The 17,500-nt window shown below is 43.7% G+C and overlaps 2 protein-coding genes across 3 annotated transcripts in view; one reads left to right on the top strand and one right to left on the bottom strand.

Moving 5' to 3' along the window:
• Positions 1–6,235: 6,235 nt before the first annotated feature.
• Positions 6,236–6,505, top strand: LOC308093140 (acyl-CoA-binding protein-like; the record flags this gene model as incomplete). Its single annotated transcript, XM_080439367.1, has 1 exon — positions 6,236–6,505. The coding sequence occupies one exon, from the start codon at positions 6,236–6,238 to the stop codon at positions 6,503–6,505; it is 270 nt and encodes an 89-aa protein (XP_080295493.1).
• Positions 6,506–8,696: 2,191 nt separating this feature from the next.
• cavin4a (caveolae associated protein 4a) overlaps positions 8,697–17,500 on the bottom strand; it is a 22,389-nt gene continuing 13,585 nt past the window's right edge. Inside the window, exons 4-6 of one of the 2 annotated variants that reach the window (XR_013933851.1) lie at positions 12,580–12,855; positions 10,615–11,989; positions 8,697–10,445 (exon numbers count right to left, since the gene is read on the bottom strand). Coding sequence is in view for 1 of the 2 variants with exons in the window: in XM_080439343.1 (XP_080295469.1) it covers positions 11,705–11,989; positions 12,580–12,855 (561 nt within the window). In the remaining variant the exon portion in view is untranslated. Of the gene's footprint in view, positions 11,990–12,579; positions 12,856–17,500 lie in introns of both variants that reach the window. The other variant, XM_080439343.1, reaches the window with a different exon arrangement.

Here is a 17,500-nt window from a genome sequence, read left to right as displayed (position 1 = left end):
CTTGATGAATTGAATACATATAGGACCACAATGGAAACAAGCCTTCAGGGCTTTTTGTGTTATCCTTTCAGCATTATTGTATAACAGTACATCTGTACATTTTGGATCAGGCTTTGAAGATACGGGGGAGCCATACCTTTGGTTGCTTTGTAGGCCAACGTCAGTGTTTTGTACTCTGTGCGGGCAGTAACTGGGAGCCAATGGAGAAGGGGGGTGACATTTTGGCTGGTTGAAGACCAAGCGTGCTGCTACATTCTGGATCATTTGGAGAGGCTTAAGTGCACATGCCGGGAGGCCGGTAAGGAGAGAGTTACAATAGTCAAATTTTGATATGACTGATGCCTGGATAAGGAGCTGGGCTGACTCCTGGGTGAGGAAGGGTCTAATCCTTCGAATGTTATAGAGTGTGAACCTACAAGATCGAGTGACCGCTGTGATGTGGCTCTTGAATGAGAGCTGACTGTCCAGGACAACACCCAGGTTCTTGGCTGTTGGAACCGAAGTCACCAGGGCGTTGTCTATGGAAATAGTTAGATCCTGCGTGGGGCAGGACTTAGCTGGGAAGAAGAGAAGCTCAGTCTTGTCTGGGTTCAGCTTGAGGTGGCGAGAAGACATCCACTGTGAGATGTCAGCCAGACATGCAGTGATGCGCTCTTCCACCTGGGTGGTAGAGGGGGGGAAGGATAGAAACAGTTGAGTGATTTGGTGTACAGGGAGAAAAGGAGGGGGCCAAGTACAGATCCCTGGGGGACCCCGGTTCGGAGGGTACGGGGGAGGAGAGCAAACCTTTCCAAGAAACCTGGTAGGTCCGGTCAGTTAGGTAGGAGGAGAACCACTTTAGAGCGGTCCCAGCGATGCCTAGGTCAGCGAGGGTGTCCAGGAGCATCTGGTGTCAAATGCAGCAGATAGGTCTAGATTCTAGACCTATCTGCAGCATTTGACACCAGATGCTCCTGGACTTCATCCTCTCCTGGACTTCTAGACTCTAGAAGAATCAGGACTGCAGAATGGAGGCAGACTGGGCAAGAGTTTTGGAAAGAAAGTAAAGGAGTGATACCTACCGGTCTGTAGTTCTTGAGGTAGTAGTTCTGTAGTTCTTGGTAGTCATGGCTGCCATTTCCCACCTGATGTTGTTTGGTATCCCAGACTGCTCCAGACCATACTGAATAACTGCTAGCTTACATAACGTCTTTAAAGTAGAAATTAAGTCTAAGATGTACAGGTCATCTTTAAAGAGGATGACACGATCTCCCACCATGCAACAGCACATGCTATGCATCGTAGACGGGCCTTTCCCTTTGGGCTCAACCTTCATCCAGGAGAAAGTCTCAGGACTGAATTTCCACAGATCATTGAAGGCCTGCTTATCGTTGCGACCACCAAATACGTACAGCTCTCCATTGTAGTCAGAGGCTGCATGACCCCAGCATCGTTTTGGAAAAAGATGTGCAGAAGGCGTGCTCAGCCAGCAGTTGATCTCTGTGTCAAACACTCTGATGCCGTTGTAGTGGGACCCTTTGCCCCCAAATACAAACATATTTGTCCCAATGATGGTGGCAGAGTGATGTGCTGAAGGATATGGAGTGCCTCTGGTTAAGTGAAGACCAGACCATTGTGGTGGTGTCCAACTTGGAGAATTTGTTAGTCCTGGATTTTTCAATCTGGGTGTCTCCTCCAAAGATATACATGACCTTCCCCAAGACACAGGCTGAGTGGTGCCCGTACCTCATCTTTGGAACAGTCCCAAACACCTTATGCTTGAGCCATCGGTGGGTGTCGACATCAAATGCAAAAATCACTTTGCAGAGGCCCCATGCCCCCCAGATGTAGATGGCATCTTCTATTAGCACAGCTGTTTCGCCACTGCTCATGTAGGGAACATCGAGGGCATCTTCTCTTCCTGTTGTCACTGGGGGCAGCTTCGTCCAGCATAAAGACAGTGCGTTGAAGACGTGAACGTCAATCCGATCCATGCAACTGGACCGTCTAAAGGAGTACACCTCATGTCCCACTGTCACAGCAGTGGGACACTTGTCCTCCATCTGTCACTTGCCATCTGTCACTTGTCCTCTCAGGTGCACCGTCCAGAAGAACATTTCTCACTCGAGCACCACAGTGCACAAACTCTATTGATGAATTCCTATTGTGTAAAAGAAATGGAGTGTGAACTACTTACTTATATTGATTCAGCGATACGAACGTCACGCAACGACTGAGCAATCCATGATGACGATGGAGTTGAGTTGACCAATCGAGGACGCCGATGCCTGTTGATCGGAAAATCCCTGATACGACGCCACTGTAAGCTGGCGTCACATGATTTACGTTTCTGTGCCTATCGGGACGTAACTCGGACGACGCTGAGTCGGCACGAAGCGGACTTCGGGACTCGTTCTGCGGTGCCTTTAGTGGCTCAAGTCCGCTTCAGACGGCGTGCCTCGGTCGTTTTAACAGTTTTTAGTGGAGCCGTCACCCTTTTACGTCTTGGGTTTGAGAACGGCACTTCCACCTACCAGGAATGCGGAAGTGCTCGGGACGGCACAAAATGACGCGAAGGGCACCCCCGTCATGTAAAACGCTTCGGCACACCCAGTCCCATAAAGTCACTATAGTACTACTTGAGAGTGAGACTATGTCGTATTTATCTTGTTTTTCATTTTTGTTTTAGTGGTGGGAGTGTACCTACAGTACGTGAGTTATCTCCCAAATAAGGAAAATCGATCACCATAGCAACACCAGCACAGGCAGGCTCTGAAAATCCCCCATGCTACACAGCAGACAGTGTAGTATGGGGGACGTTTTTTGGACTTACGAGGTTTCCACCCGACAGCGACGATTTGCACCGTGGCTAGTCGAGTTGATTGCCATGGAGACCTAATTACGTCGCCCGCAGCCATGCGTGGCTGGGCTATTGTCAGTGGTGGGCAAAGTACTCAACCCCAGTACTTGAGTCAAATTATAAATACTGTTACTCAACTACAAGTGAAAGTTGCTCTGGCAAAGGACTGGAGTACTTGCTTTTAAAAATATATATGTATTCAAAAGCACATGCTTTCTAAAATACTTAAGTATTCAAAAAGTACAAATCACGAAGTAGGCCACATTTTCTTTTATCCCAAAAAATCCAAGAGTTTCCAGAAATGTTCATGAAATATCAATAATGGTGAACATAGAAGATATACACGTCTAGAACGTGTCGGATCGTGATGAGTTTTGAGCTTATAGATTTGCTGTGTATTAGAAATAGGGCTTAAGTGGTTAATTCTTTCTATCTACTTTCCCCTTCCTTGTAATAGTGTAGACAAAAGTACAATGTGTCTTTGAAATATAGTGGAGTGAAAGTCATACCTATCCAAAAATACAAATATTCAAACAATTTGCTTAAGGGCAGTATTCAAGTACATTTACTTACTGTCCACCACTGGAGTTGATTGCAACAGAAATCTAGTTAATTATGCTGCCTGCACAGTTATTGTAAAAATCTGCTGTCAGCGTATACAGTAAAAACTCTTGGTGTTAATTTAAGGCTCCATTTGGTATACATGTAACCAAATGACCCCTGGTGGGTCCATTTGTTTGTCAGGGGTCTAAAGAAAGCCTCCATTGAAAGGAGACAGCAGCTGAACACCCACGCAGAGATGGATCAAAGCACCCGTCCACATTATTTCCATGTGCAGGCCATGCGTCACGCACTGACGCAAAGCAGAAACTCACTGCGACCTCACAGCCAGAAGGTTGAAACCGACTGAAAATCTGAACGAAATCGAAATAATCATTTTGTGAAGATCTTTTGGGTACATTTGGTTCCATTTGTACACTCTCAGATTTAAACTGAGTTTGGACCTTAATCCTTTGGACCTTAATCTTTGAACAGTTTGGACCTTAATCTTTTAACAGATTAACGTAAAAGTATAATACATTTTATGCGAAGCTTTTATAACGGGCCCAGAAATAACTGAATAAAACTGGTTATTAAAGGGATAGTTCACCCCCAAAAGGATTTTTTTCCTATCGATTAGTCACCCCATGGAGACTTGAATTCATGGATATTTTTTAGTTTTTGTCGCATTCCTAAGCCAATAATTTGATGACTGGTGGACCGGTAGGCAGAGGTTCCGGTAGGAGACACAAAGGAAACTCTGAGTCTCCTACCGGAACCACTACTGGTCATCCCATTTTTGGCTTAGGAATGTGACAAAAACAAGAAAATAGTCGATAGAAAAAAAGTCATTTTGGGGGTGAATTATCCCTTTAACAACTTGAACCCCATCATCAACCCCATCTTCTGGGGGGAACATTTGGCAAAAATAGCAAATCCACAAGCATGTGAGCTTGTAGATTTGCTATTTTTGGTGAAGATTCGTGTAGATCGGGGGAAGAAACGGTGCACCAAGTACAGTGCAACTCAGATCTGTTTTACTGAAGACTAGAGGCAGCGCTTAAAGCTGAACTCAATAAAGCGTCTGGTCATAGAACTTAGACATGTCTGACATCATGGGACTCCATATTTGGGCGCGGCTGCTGACTCATCACGATGACAAGAGCACAAACACCACCGGATATCTAAGCAGCGTGTTTTCAGTGGGATGTGCACATTCCCTCAACGCGACCCCGCAAGAGCTTCATCTGATCCAGATGCCAACGTCAAAGGAGGAAGGAAAAAGACATATACTCGAAGCATTCAACGGCCATTAGTATAATAATAATAATAAATATCGGATAGCATAATATCGGGCATAATATCGGGCATGTCAACGTAAACATAGGCCACGGTTGAGGGCACAGCAGCGCTCGATCTCCCCCTACAGCGATATACAGTAGCCTACATACAGAAAAGCAAACCTGTGTGGTGGCCTGTGTCAGGACCGACAGACAGACAGACAGGCAGGCAGGCAGGCAGGCAGACGGGTGACAGAGAGAGAGAGAGAGACAGACAGACAGACAGACAGACAAACAGAGAGACAGACGTGAGACGGACAGTCTGACGGCCACACGAAGCATTCAGAATCTTATTGTCACACCACGGGTTTACAGGTGTAAAACGGTGGGTGAAATTTGTCTCTTTTGTGCGAGCTTCGACGGGTGGGCACGCACATGGGGGTCGCACGCTTGGCCGGCATCGCCGCGGCCGCGGCCGTCTTCCTGGCGGTCAGCGTCTTCGTCCTGGACTACACGTGGCTGGAGGCCGCCATCTTCCTGGTGGGCGTCCGGCTGCTGCCCAGCCGGATCGCGCGCGCCTCCGCCCTGGTGGGCGTGAGCTTCCTGACCCTGAAGCTCATGGGCGTGCTGGGCTACGCGTGGCCCGAGGCCACCATCTTCCTGATGGGCATCATCGTGGCCAACTTGCCCGAGGAGCTGCTGGCGAGGAAGACCACGGGCATGGCGGTCTTCCTGGGAGTGAGCTTCCTGATCCTGTCCTACATGATGGGACAGGCGAAGGCCGCCGCCTTCATCGTGGGCATCATCGTGGCCAGCGTCACGGTGAACACCGTAGTAGGAGGACTTTAAAAAAAAAACGTCTTTCTTTTTTAAAGCTAAGCTAAGCCAGCGATTCTTAACCTGTGTGTCGGCGCCCACTGGTGGGCTGTGAGGATATTGCGAGTGAGCCCACAAATACTTGGCAAAAATGCTAAGATTTTAAAGATAATATAACATTCTAACATAATATAACAACGCTTAAAGTAAAAATAAATTTGTATTTTTTCTTTAAAACCTTGAAAAAAGGCTGATGATAATTAAGAACTTAAAGTACCCTATACGTTAGTTAGTCCCATTGATCCAATCCTGAAGACAATCGATTGATTGATCATAAAAATTAAACATCCTCTGAAAATGCACACGGCCCACCCATCTGATCACTTACCACGGCAGCCATGCTAAGTGGCCAAATAATTAATTTTGGGGCCCTTGACATTTTGAGAACCCCTATTTCAGGTCATATTCTGAACCAGGCACCGTGATGACGACACATGACATCTTCGTGCGACAGAAGCGTATGGGGTAAATAGTGCATACGTGGAGTTCCAAAGAGATAAGTGTGAGATCAGCACTAGAGAAGACGTGAGACCAGCATTAGAGAGACGACCGAGAGATCCAAATAGCTCCCAGTACTGTCTTTTGAATAGTGGACCCCAAATAGCTTCCAGTGTCCGATCTTTTGAATAGTGGACCCCAAACAGCTTCCACTGTTCTGTTTTCCGAATCGTAGACTAAGTTCCCTTAAGGATCAGTTATCATGGCCGACACTAAGACTAAGTTCGACACAGCGGCCAACGAGGTGAAGCAGCTGAAGACCAAGCCAGCGGACGAGGAGATGCTGAGGATCTATGCCCTGTTCAAACAAGCCACCGTGGGAGACGTGAACACGGCGCGGCCCTGGATGCTGGACTTCACTGGGAAGGCCAAGTGGGACGCCTGGGAGAAGCAGAAAGGAAAGAGCCAAGAAGACGCCATGAACGAGTACATCGCCTTGGTGGAGGAGCTGAAGGGCAAATATGGAATGTAAACCACTCGAGCCCCATGCATCCACATTCTGGGAGGAAACATTAGCCAAAAGTAGCCGATCTACAAGCTCACAATGCGTCACGTTGTGAGCTTGTAGATCAGCTATATTTGGTGAAGAGATTTGGTGTAGACGAATAAAAGCTGTCCAAGTAGCCTAGTATGTAACTCAAGACCGGTTTAAGAAGACTAGAGGGTTTAAGTGGGTAAGGTTCTTATAGCAATACATAAAATGCAACCTGAACAAAGTTTTGTTCCACTGGCTTACGATTAGTAAGTACTACTAATTACATTTGAAATAAAAATACTAAATACTGAAACTTCTAATGAGAATATGACAAAAACATAAATAACACATTATTGTAAAATATAAAATGTAGAATATATTTCACAACAAAGAATTCTCAGGAGCAGCATGAAAGATATTGCACACAGCCGGAACACATACAGTAGGCCTACTGTAGCTGGGGTTTTTCAATGAGTTATTACAGAGGGATTTATAGAGTTCAGAAGTCTGATGGCTTAGGGGAAAATAAACTTTTACAAAATATGGCTGTTCCGCATCGGATGTTGCCTCTTGCCAGAGGGGGATACCAGTTATACACAAACCTTATGGGCGTCAGATCGGGTTGCCCGAGGTATATTGTGAAAAATATGAATATTTCACTCACGGTGAAGTGTAGACAGTTTATTGAAGATTCAAGCATAAAAACAGCATTACAGCTAACAGATTGACTGGCATTCTAAAAGTGCAATAACAGGTAGGTAACCTACAATTACCCAGAAATCAACCACTGGCTGACAATTGTCCGGCGGTAATTGAGCTCTAATCAGGACCAGAAAGAAGCGTCTTTTAGGCCAGTGGTTCTCAAACCTTTTTAACTTCATGGACCCCCATAACTCTGAGAGTGTACAAATGGAACCAAATGGACCGGTTCCATTTGTATGCTCTCAGAGTTATGGATCTGTAAGGGTCCTGAGGATCCCTGGACCCCATTTTGAGAACCACTGCTTTAGGCTGAAACCTCAACTACAATATCTCCGCTACCGTTTTTTTTGTGTTAATCACGATGTTGAAGGGACCTAGCCTGACCACACATCAGCCAGAGATCGACCACCATTCTGACCACATGGACTGCAGCCCTGTCACGCTTGTAGCCTGTTGAATTACAGCACATCCTTCTATACAAGGGGGGAGAAGATGGGAGAGAGAGAGAGAGGGGGAGACAGAGTGGGAGGTGTGCTGCAGCTTAGGTTCCTGGTTCGATCAGCCCCCCCCCCCCCCCCCCCCCCAGTGTCCTTGCGCAAGACATTGAACCGCTAACCACTATATATATATACCGATGAGCAGGTTGATATGGTTTCTTCTTCTGTCGGTGTGTTTGTGTGCACGGTGCATTATAAATTCAACATTTACCACAGAGAGGAAGAGGCAGAGACAGCTAGAGGAGAGAGAGAGAGAGAGAGAGAGAGAGAGAGAGAGAGAGAGAGAGAGAGAGAGAGAGAGAGAGAGAGAGAGAGCCTGATGGATGGATTGATTGATTGATTGGTTGATTGATATACATTTCATTTATGTTAGACACAGCAGGACATTGCTGAGTCAGTCAGATGACTCGGGTTTCTATCTACGTCTATACGTTTAGTCTATTAATTCCCATCTGGACTGGAGATAACAACATGTGTCCATAATGGGATGACATGCTGGTAAAAGCACACGGTAGGACTGAGGAGTCACTGTACCTTAATATACTGTAGAATCCTGAGTGTTCATTTCACTCTGAGATTGTACAAACGACCCTTTCGAGTCCATTTGCACACCGACTAAAATTAAAGTCCCCTTCCTCGTGTCCCCTTTGTGTGGTTAAAAGAAGAAGGGGAAGAAATAATCTCTGTTCAATAATGCACATGTGAAGCATTTTCCTCTCCCTATAGAAGCTTTAGTGCTCCTCTATCTTTGCCCTCATTTAGTATGCCGGGATCTATGAATATGCTAATGTGGCATGTGGCCCCCCTGTGATCCCATTCAGGTAATAATCATTAATAATAATCATCTCTATACGTGTTTCAACTCTGAGCTTGTAACAATGGACTCAAATGGAGCCTTTTGGATGCCTTTCACGCACGCACACGCACACGCACACACACACACACACACTCACACACAGCGTATATAATATTTCACTGCGGGGGAAATGACAGTTCGAAGACCTTTATTTATACAAAAAAAATTAACAATCAAAACACATGATTAATATCTGCTTATACATGCCAAATAGATGAGCTCAGAACAATAAATGAAAACGGTAAGCACGTAATTGTCCGGGGCCTGAAGCATTATGCTGCTAAGAAATCCCACATTTCGACCCCCGCCTCAAAAAACTGCTTTTCCTTACAAGCTACAATCTCATTTCAGCATTTATGCAAAAACAATGTCTGTACATTATATTCCTGTATTCTTGTCAATACAGAATGTATTATGTGCATTCGTATCCCACACCAAACAGTGTACAATAACCACGGTTGGGTTGTTATATTCGATAACAGTGCTTTCTCTCAGGGCTGGGACCTATACAGTCACATTACTGTGAAGATTGCCTGTGTAATATACACTTTATCTCCGCAAAGGGTCTGACCGGCTGTGAACCGTAATCAGCTACCAACGGAGAGAAAAAAAAGAAATATCTATGCATTTTTAAGCAGCAAAGGACATATACAGTACAGTGTACAACATTACATTAGATAGGAGTGAACGAAACACATTCATCTTATAACCAATACAACCTAGATGCTCATAAATCCTACTATATGCTTTTGGAAAGAGCATATCGTCGCGGTCGGTTGGAAACCTTGTATGTTCAAAATTGTTACTTTTCAGGAAATGGGGAAAATCATAACCTGTGTTCCAATGGATCTAATGTAGTTATAATGTAGTCACAAGCTCTTATTGATTGATTGATTTATTGATTGATTGATTGATTGATTGAAACCTTTATTTATTCTCGAAAAGAGCATTTGGGTTTACCCTCATTTGCAATGCTATCGAGATTACATACACAAAAAATCTACAATTAAGGCACATACAGTGCTTATACTTTTCATTAGTTAAATATTCGTAAAACCAACACAAATCCAAACTATTTTGCTACTTTTTTGTGACACTATACTGACTGTAGTAGCTAGTATAAGTACAAAGTAGGGCATTGCATTAAGGGAAAAACATAAATTTAAAATAATTATGGAGATACAAGGTTTCTGTCAAACCGCGACGATATAATAGATAATCTTACAGTCACACTTGTCTATGTCTATAATGTCACACACATACGCATAATGTCACGGCACACACACAGTAAATCCTTAGTATTAATTCATTTATACTTTTGAGAGTGTTCAAATGTAACCAAATGAATCCTTACGGGGTCCTTCTGGTTACATTTGCACACACTCAGATTAAGATTTCTACTGTGCATTCAGGCTGAAATAAGCCTCACTTACACCCACTCAAACAACTTTGATACAATTATTTAAACTTCTGCCTAGAAAGCTGCTACTAATAGGGAAAGCACATGCAAATCCTAAGATTTCCCTCTGTTTTGCCACTAAGCATGTGCCATTAACCACGCTTCATTAAACATGATCATTAACTACGCTAATTATACCAAGGCTAGCACCACTCATTAGAAGAATCCCCTTAACAGCATCTCCTCTCTCTCCTATTAGACAACAGAACCCAGTCTGTCTGTGAGCACATTTGAATGACTACTTTTTATTCTACTTTTTAATCATTTTCTCTTTTTCTATCAGACTCCTCAGATACCAGCTGAGGTCTGCGCTGACCAAAATTAAATTGTTGTTTGTTTAAAGGAAAATGAGACTTTGGTAGAAGTTTGGGTTGCGTCGTTATCTTATCATGAAGTAACTCTGTTGATTATAAATGGATAGCGCTGCAAAACGTGACACAGCATACTTTATTATATTCTTTTAAATAAAAGAGTATTTTTTTTTAAAAATGCTGTCAGGTTTTTTGTAATGTAATATAGTGTCAGAATCTGCTTTGTTTATGTGCTAAAGGAGTGCTACAGTGTAAATCATTGCGGAAACAATTTTTAAAACATCAATTTCTAATCAGCAGAGAACAAAGATATCTCACCAATATTTCTAGTTACATCATGGCAAAGTAACTACACAACCCAACCCTCTGCCAAAGTGTCATTTTGCTGCAATGTTCCATATGTACAACATTATACATTCAGATCTAAGATCGATATCATATACAGTACATTCGCTTCCCAATATAAATTGCCATCGTTTTAGTTGATTTCATTACAGTACATTCAGTATCGTTTCCTTTCCCGTTAATTCTGTTTTCGCACCATTTTTCTCTTCTCCTCGTATCTTGTGCTAAACAGAGCTTCTTCACGGCAGCCATATTGATATGAAATAGTAGGTAAACGCAACCTTAATTAGAATCATTGGTAAAACCTGTGTTTACCTGACTATTTCATGTCAAAATGACTGCTGTTGTACAAGTTCTGTTGAATTGCCTCTGGCCACCTTGTGCAAACAAATCCAAGCTCACTTACGATTTTTTAATCACTAATAATTAACCCCTTTACAATCACGCTTCAGTAGTTAGGAGGACTTGGTGTCCGAAAAGCGAGTCCGTTGACCGTGTGAAGTCTTCAGTGTCGTACTTCGTCCCCATAAAGTCTTAGACTTTCCTTTGTTTCTCATGGATTGTTCTGTAAGTTTGTTTTCTACGTTGTGTGTTTGAGTACCATTTCTAAGCACTGACAATCCAAAGTTGAAACTTTGCAACAGCTAATGTTTGTCAGTCCAGTGACTCACGGATCCTTGGCCCATCTGTAACTTACGCCTAATTTATGCTCAGTCGAACAACGGTGTCACAGGCCTCACAAGTCGTCACACCCGTGACGCACTCAGACAGCGTGATGTAAAGGCTCAGCGCTGTTACGTTCCATTTGAACACATTTTGTCTGTAAAAGAAAAAAACGGCCAACGTTGATGTTGACCAATCACAGACACCCCCCACCCTCTCTCTCTCCCCCTCTCTCTCTCTCTCTCTCTCTTCATCCTGGGCATTACAAGCTCTCTTATTCAAACGCTCCCTCCAACTCTTCAGATCTCTCACTGGGTCATGTCCTCCAACTTTTCCCGCCTTCCTTCCCCTAAATGCCTTCCTTTACTCCTTCCCTTCCTCCTCTCCTATCCTGGTGGCTCCTGCCTCCTCCACCGGCCCCGCCCTCTCCGCCACCTCGGCGTAGGCCACGCCCGGGCTCTTCCTCCCCTTGGCGCCCTCCTTGGCGGCCGCCGCCGCCTCCTCGGCGCCCTCCTGGCCCTCGGCGACGGTGCGCTCCTTCTTCAGCTTGATGTGGAAGGTCTCCTTGGTGGGAGCGTGCTTCGCTATGTTCTCCCTCATCCTGGCGCCCGCCGCGCTCATCTTCTCCCTCCGCTCCGGCGGCACCACCTTTACGATTTACAATTTATACAGTTTTAGCAGACGTTCTTATCGAGAGTGACTTACAAGTGTGAGATTAAGCAGAGTCAGCATGAACTCTAGTCAATAAACAATGTGGTTAACAGTCGCATACTGTAACATGGTGTAGTGCCTCAAAGAAACTAGGATACAGTGGTGGAAAGTTACTAAGTTCATTTACTTAAGTACTGTACTTAAGTACAATTTTGTGGTATTTGTACTTTACTTGAGTATTTCCAATTTCCAATACTACTACTTCTACTCCACTACATCTCAGAGGTAAATATTGTACTTTTACTCCACTACAATTATTTGAAAACTCTTGTTACTATTACTTCATTATACAAGAGTGTCGGACACGCACATAATGTAGTGAAAATAGCCGATCTACAAGCTCCCTTGCATTGGCGTTGTGAGCTTATAGAGCTGCTTGCTATTTTCACTATTTTATAATGTTTTTAAAAATAATAGTAAACGGTTTTGGACTTAAAGGTTCTCCACCCGACAGCGACGATATAATATAATGTAATATAACGTAGGCCTAATGTAATGTAATGTAATGTAATGTGTAATGTGTGCACCTTCTCTCCCAGGTTGTGGAACTTGGTTCCGATGTTGCCGCGGGTCTTGGCCATGTTCTCCTTGGAGAAGGCGGACCTCAGGCCCTCGGTTCCCTTCATCATGGACTTCTTCATGCGGGCGCCGCGCGTGGCGTCCGCCTCCTCCACGGACAGGTACTCCTCGTCCGAGGAGAGGTCGGGAGGGGCGTCGTAGATGTCGGCTTCCACCTCCACGCCGTCCAGCCCGATGCCTTTAGGCACCTTGTTGACGGTCACTGAAGGGATCTGCGCGTCGCCCTGTGAGGAAAAGACCACACGTGATAAAAAGTTATTTTTTTTTGTTTGTTTCAGTGTTGTGAGTAAACATCGCCCTTTTCCTGTATATATTGATTTTGCCATTTTTATTAGGAAGAAAACCCGGACTGGATCCGTGGATCCGGATCTTCAAATAGTAAAATCAACAGGAAGTTAACATAAAATTCACACCCAGTGTGAAGAGAGTGGTGCCTTTCATGAGTTCATTTTATTAAGCTATTATTAGCCTAAGACTGCTTTAAAACAACTTTATATTGGCAGAAACATCTTTTAAATATTTTAACTCACTTAAGTACTTAAAATTCAAATTGTAGATCGGTCGTTTTAGTGTGTGTGTGTGTGTGTGTGTGTGTGTGTGTGTGTGTGTGTGTGTGTGTGTGTGTGTGTGTGTGTGTGTGTGTGTGTGTGTGTGTGTGTGTGTGTGCGTGCGCAAGTATTTTTACTCAATTTAGTAACTTTCAAGTGCTTTGACTTAAATTAGTTACTTTTTACAGACTTTGATGACTTTAAAGTATTTTTTACTAATTCTAAGTACTTTAAAATGTTTTTACTGACTTTTACGTGTTTTAACTCATTTTAACATCTTTTAAGTATTTCTACTCATATTTAACTATTTTTTACTAATTTTAAGTATTTTTACTCATTTTAAGTATTTGTGTGTGTGTGTGTGTGTGTGTGTGTGTGTGTGTGTGTGTGTGTGTGTGTGTGTGTGTGTGTGTGTGTGTGTGTGTGTGTGTGTGTGTGTGTGTGTTGCACCCGCAGCTGTTGAGGCCGTGCTCAAACAGACGGACGGACGGACGGACGGACGGACGGACGGACGGACGGACGGACAGACCCACGCACAAAGTCAGTCCTTGGAGTGGCTAGCACCACTCAAAAAATAGAAAAATGTATCTAAAATAGCCGATCTACAAGCTCACAAAGTTGTGAGGTTCTAGATCTGTTTATTAGCGTTTTCGTGAATGGTCCTCACAGACAATGGGATCTGCTAAGGTTGCAGTCCCATACCCTGAAGGGACGGTGGGTGGAAAACTGAAAATGGAGTTGTATGGACTAGTTCTGCATGAACATTGGCTCTCAACTCTGAACACTATTGTCTTTTGACAAGCTGAGCCAGAGGCTCTGGCTATTTGGGGGTCCTTGGCGTGCAGTGAAAGGTTTAGGAACCCCTCTGCTATAGACATGTGATATTCCATCCAGCTTCCTGCTTGTGAATACATGTGAGACTGTGGACATGGCATCAGTTGAAGCTATTTATACAGTTCACTAGTGGGAGTTGATACAGTAAGAATATCCTAATGCGTAAGAGAGGACAGGATCCTGTTACTTTATATTCAGTATGTACTGTACAGAGAGGCACAGGGCCTGCAGGTACGAAGACCCTCATTTCAAGGGAAAGATTAATAACTGGGGATACATAATAATGACATTTTGGGCAATATCTGATCACTGATTAACTGCATGGCCAAACTGCATGGCCAATATATATATAGTAACTGTGATTCTGGGTAGAGATGCAGACTTCTAAAAAAATATCCCACAGCATTCTTGTTAACCTATTTATTAGGCTTACTGATGCACGTATTACTTCAAGAAACTTAAGTGTTTCTTTTTTTCATTTTAATTTTTCCAACTTTCTGCCCCTTTTGAAAACTTCCACAGATTGAATCTGCTTCATATTCAAACATAAAATGTTATAATCTATTCGATACCGATATTACCTTTTTAAGGTTGATATTGCTGATACTGATGCAATGACTGATTAATCATGCATCCCTGTTAATGACACATAAACGCATAAAAGGCAAAAAGTTCTGATGTTTTTGTTAGCAACGTGTGCGGCACGACACGTTATTTACTTCAAAATCTGATCTTCTCCTCAAACTACACCCTCATACTACGGCCTATAATTTAGGCTTCCATTAACTTGTTTATCCTGTATCCTGTATGAGTTCTCTCTCTGTATTGGATCAAAAGGATTTTGGATTTAAAGGAGTAGTTCGCCACCAAAAAAATACTTATTTTCTATCAATTACACACCCCATGAAGCCTTGAATTCATGGAGATCTTTTTAGTTTTTGTCTCATTTCTGAGACAATAATTTGATGACCGGGTCATCGGTCAATAGGAGTCTCAGTAGGAGACTAAATTATTGTCTCAGGAATGCGAAAAAATAAAATAAAAATCTCCATGAATTAAAGGCTTCATGGGGTGTGTAATTGATAGAAATTAAGTACTTTTTTGGGTGAACTACTCCTTTAACATTTATTTTAACAAAAATGTACAACTCAAGCCGTATCATGCATGTCAAAATGTATATTTTTATTGCAATTTAATAATACTACACTACAGCATATAATTTAGGCTCCACACATTCTTTTGTTTCATCAAAAAAGACTTGCTCTGTACCTCTGCAAAAATCCTCTCCCCTCACTCAACGGGCACACACCCACAGTCACCTGCCGCGTCCCGCAGGTGACTTTGGTTTCCAGAGCCAATTAATTCTAATTAAACCCCGGCCACTGGCGAGGAGCACGCTCATTAATCAAAAGCAGGAGTCATCAGAAAGGCTGAGCTGAATGACACCATAATTACACCAGCGGGGAACGTGGCGCCGCTCAAGGTTCTTATTCAGAACCTTGAGCGGGAAAACGGGCCCTGAGCGTGACACGAGGACACAGAGATCAGTCTGAAACGTCTCGCTGTGCGAGCGAGAAACGCAGGCGGAGGAGGAGGAGGTCAACGAACTTTGCGGAAGAGCGAGACGTGTCCCTAAGACATTTTAAGGGCGACTTTAGGCGAGGGTAATGAACAGCGAGGGGGTTATTATTGAGAAATGAACCCAGACAGGGTGATGCGGGTCGTGAATCAGCCTGAAGGAGCTTGTTTCTCAATAATGACCTCCTCACATATTGAGGCTACAACCCAATCACCAGAGAAGAAATGTTACCGTTGCATGTTTGTGCAACAACACAAAATGTTTTAAAAATTAAAACACATCCAGTTTCAACGCTTTTTTTGTGCTTTGCAGAAACATACAGTGACAACGTTTTCTCTGGCGACCAGGCTGGCTTAATTCAGGCTACTTCAAGAAAAAAAAATACAAAGTATAATGACAAAAAATATTTAACTGATTTAACCACGTAAACCCTATTGACCGGGGGTCCCCACTACACCGAAAACAGGTTTATAGCTTGTAGATCGGCTAGATGTGCGCCCCCCCCTCAGTATACGCTGCTTAGGATTTGAGTGGCTAATCTCAGACCTAAAGGTAACTTGAGTTCATCTAAAAGCTCCACAGAACACCACAAGGGGAAGGCTGGTTACTTCCACCCAAATGACCGTACATTTGAACTGCTTCAGGAGGGGGAGGGGGGGGGGCGCTGGTGGGTGAGCGGCCCACATGGTGGCATCTGGCTGGAGACCCCTGTGCTGCCAGCGTGTCCCCTAGCTGGGCTGTGGTGGTCTGTTATGAACCACTTTGACCCTCTATTCTTAGAGAGACCCACTTGAGTTACAACTGTACTTGGACCGCTTTCTCCCGCCGGCACCAGATCTCTCGGCCAAAAATAGCCGATCTACAAGCTCACAACACGTTGCAAAGTGAGCTTGTCGATCTGCAATTTTCCGCCCCCCAGACTATGGATGCTGGGGTTCAAGTGCTTAAGCTGTACTTAATCTAAGCTAACAACTAAGATGTTCTCTTAGATACACGTGCTATGTGGACCTACTGATGCGCTGCCGCTCTTTTGCACTGTATGTCTAACCTGTATAACTGCTGCTTTTTTATGCTGTGATACAGTAATCAGATGTTAGATTTTCTGTCTTTGACAGACTTTCTTTTTTTCTTTCTTTCTTTATTCTTTCTTTCTTTCTTTCCTGAATACAACGAAAACGATGCGGAGCTTGCTCAAAAAAGAATTTCACCACCTAATGCACACCTGTTAACCTGTCAGGTGACAATAAGACTGATTCTGATTCAACAATTGACAATTTAGGCATTTACAGTAACAGACGTTCTTATCCAGAGCGACTTACAAAAAGCAATGTAAACACATCAAATGCAAAGAGACAGTGTAGTGCCTCAGTAAACTAGAATCACAGGTAAACCAAGAACCTATACTATCAAAATAATAATCTGTACATTGAATCTATAGGATACCGTCCTATTCTGATTATTGTCCCTGGCATTACATCCTTTCAAATGGGGGTGTGCGGCTTCATAGGCCTACATTTGGGGGTGAAACATGAAACAACATGAAAATGTTTGAGAACCTCAAGTGGTTCTGAAGGTTTCAGTTCGGTAAAGGGTTTATTACAAGTTTAATTGGTGTGTGGTATTGCAGGGTTTACAGGATTTACAGGGTTTCAGGGTTTGCAGGGTCTGCAGGGCTGCAAAGCTGCCGCTGCAGCGTCAGACATGAGACGTCTATATTAGGCCATGAATGTCTGAGCGAGGCGCAGCCCCTCAGAATAACCAGGAGCACACATCCGTCAATGTGGAAATGATGAAACCCTACACTAAACACTGTCTCTGCTCTCTGCTCTCTCTCTCTGTCAGCCTCTGTGGTGGAAGAAGTACTCACATTTATTTTTGCTTAACCACTTATTCTTTGTGAAATGGACC

The sequence above is a fragment of the Gymnoscopelus braueri genome, assembly GCF_963280865.1.
Source record: "Gymnoscopelus braueri genome assembly, chromosome: 10".
Classification (NCBI taxonomy): domain Eukaryota; kingdom Metazoa; phylum Chordata; class Actinopteri; order Myctophiformes; family Myctophidae; genus Gymnoscopelus; species Gymnoscopelus braueri.
Note: the sequence above shows the minus strand (reverse complement) of the source record. Positions and strands in the feature narration are given on the sequence as shown.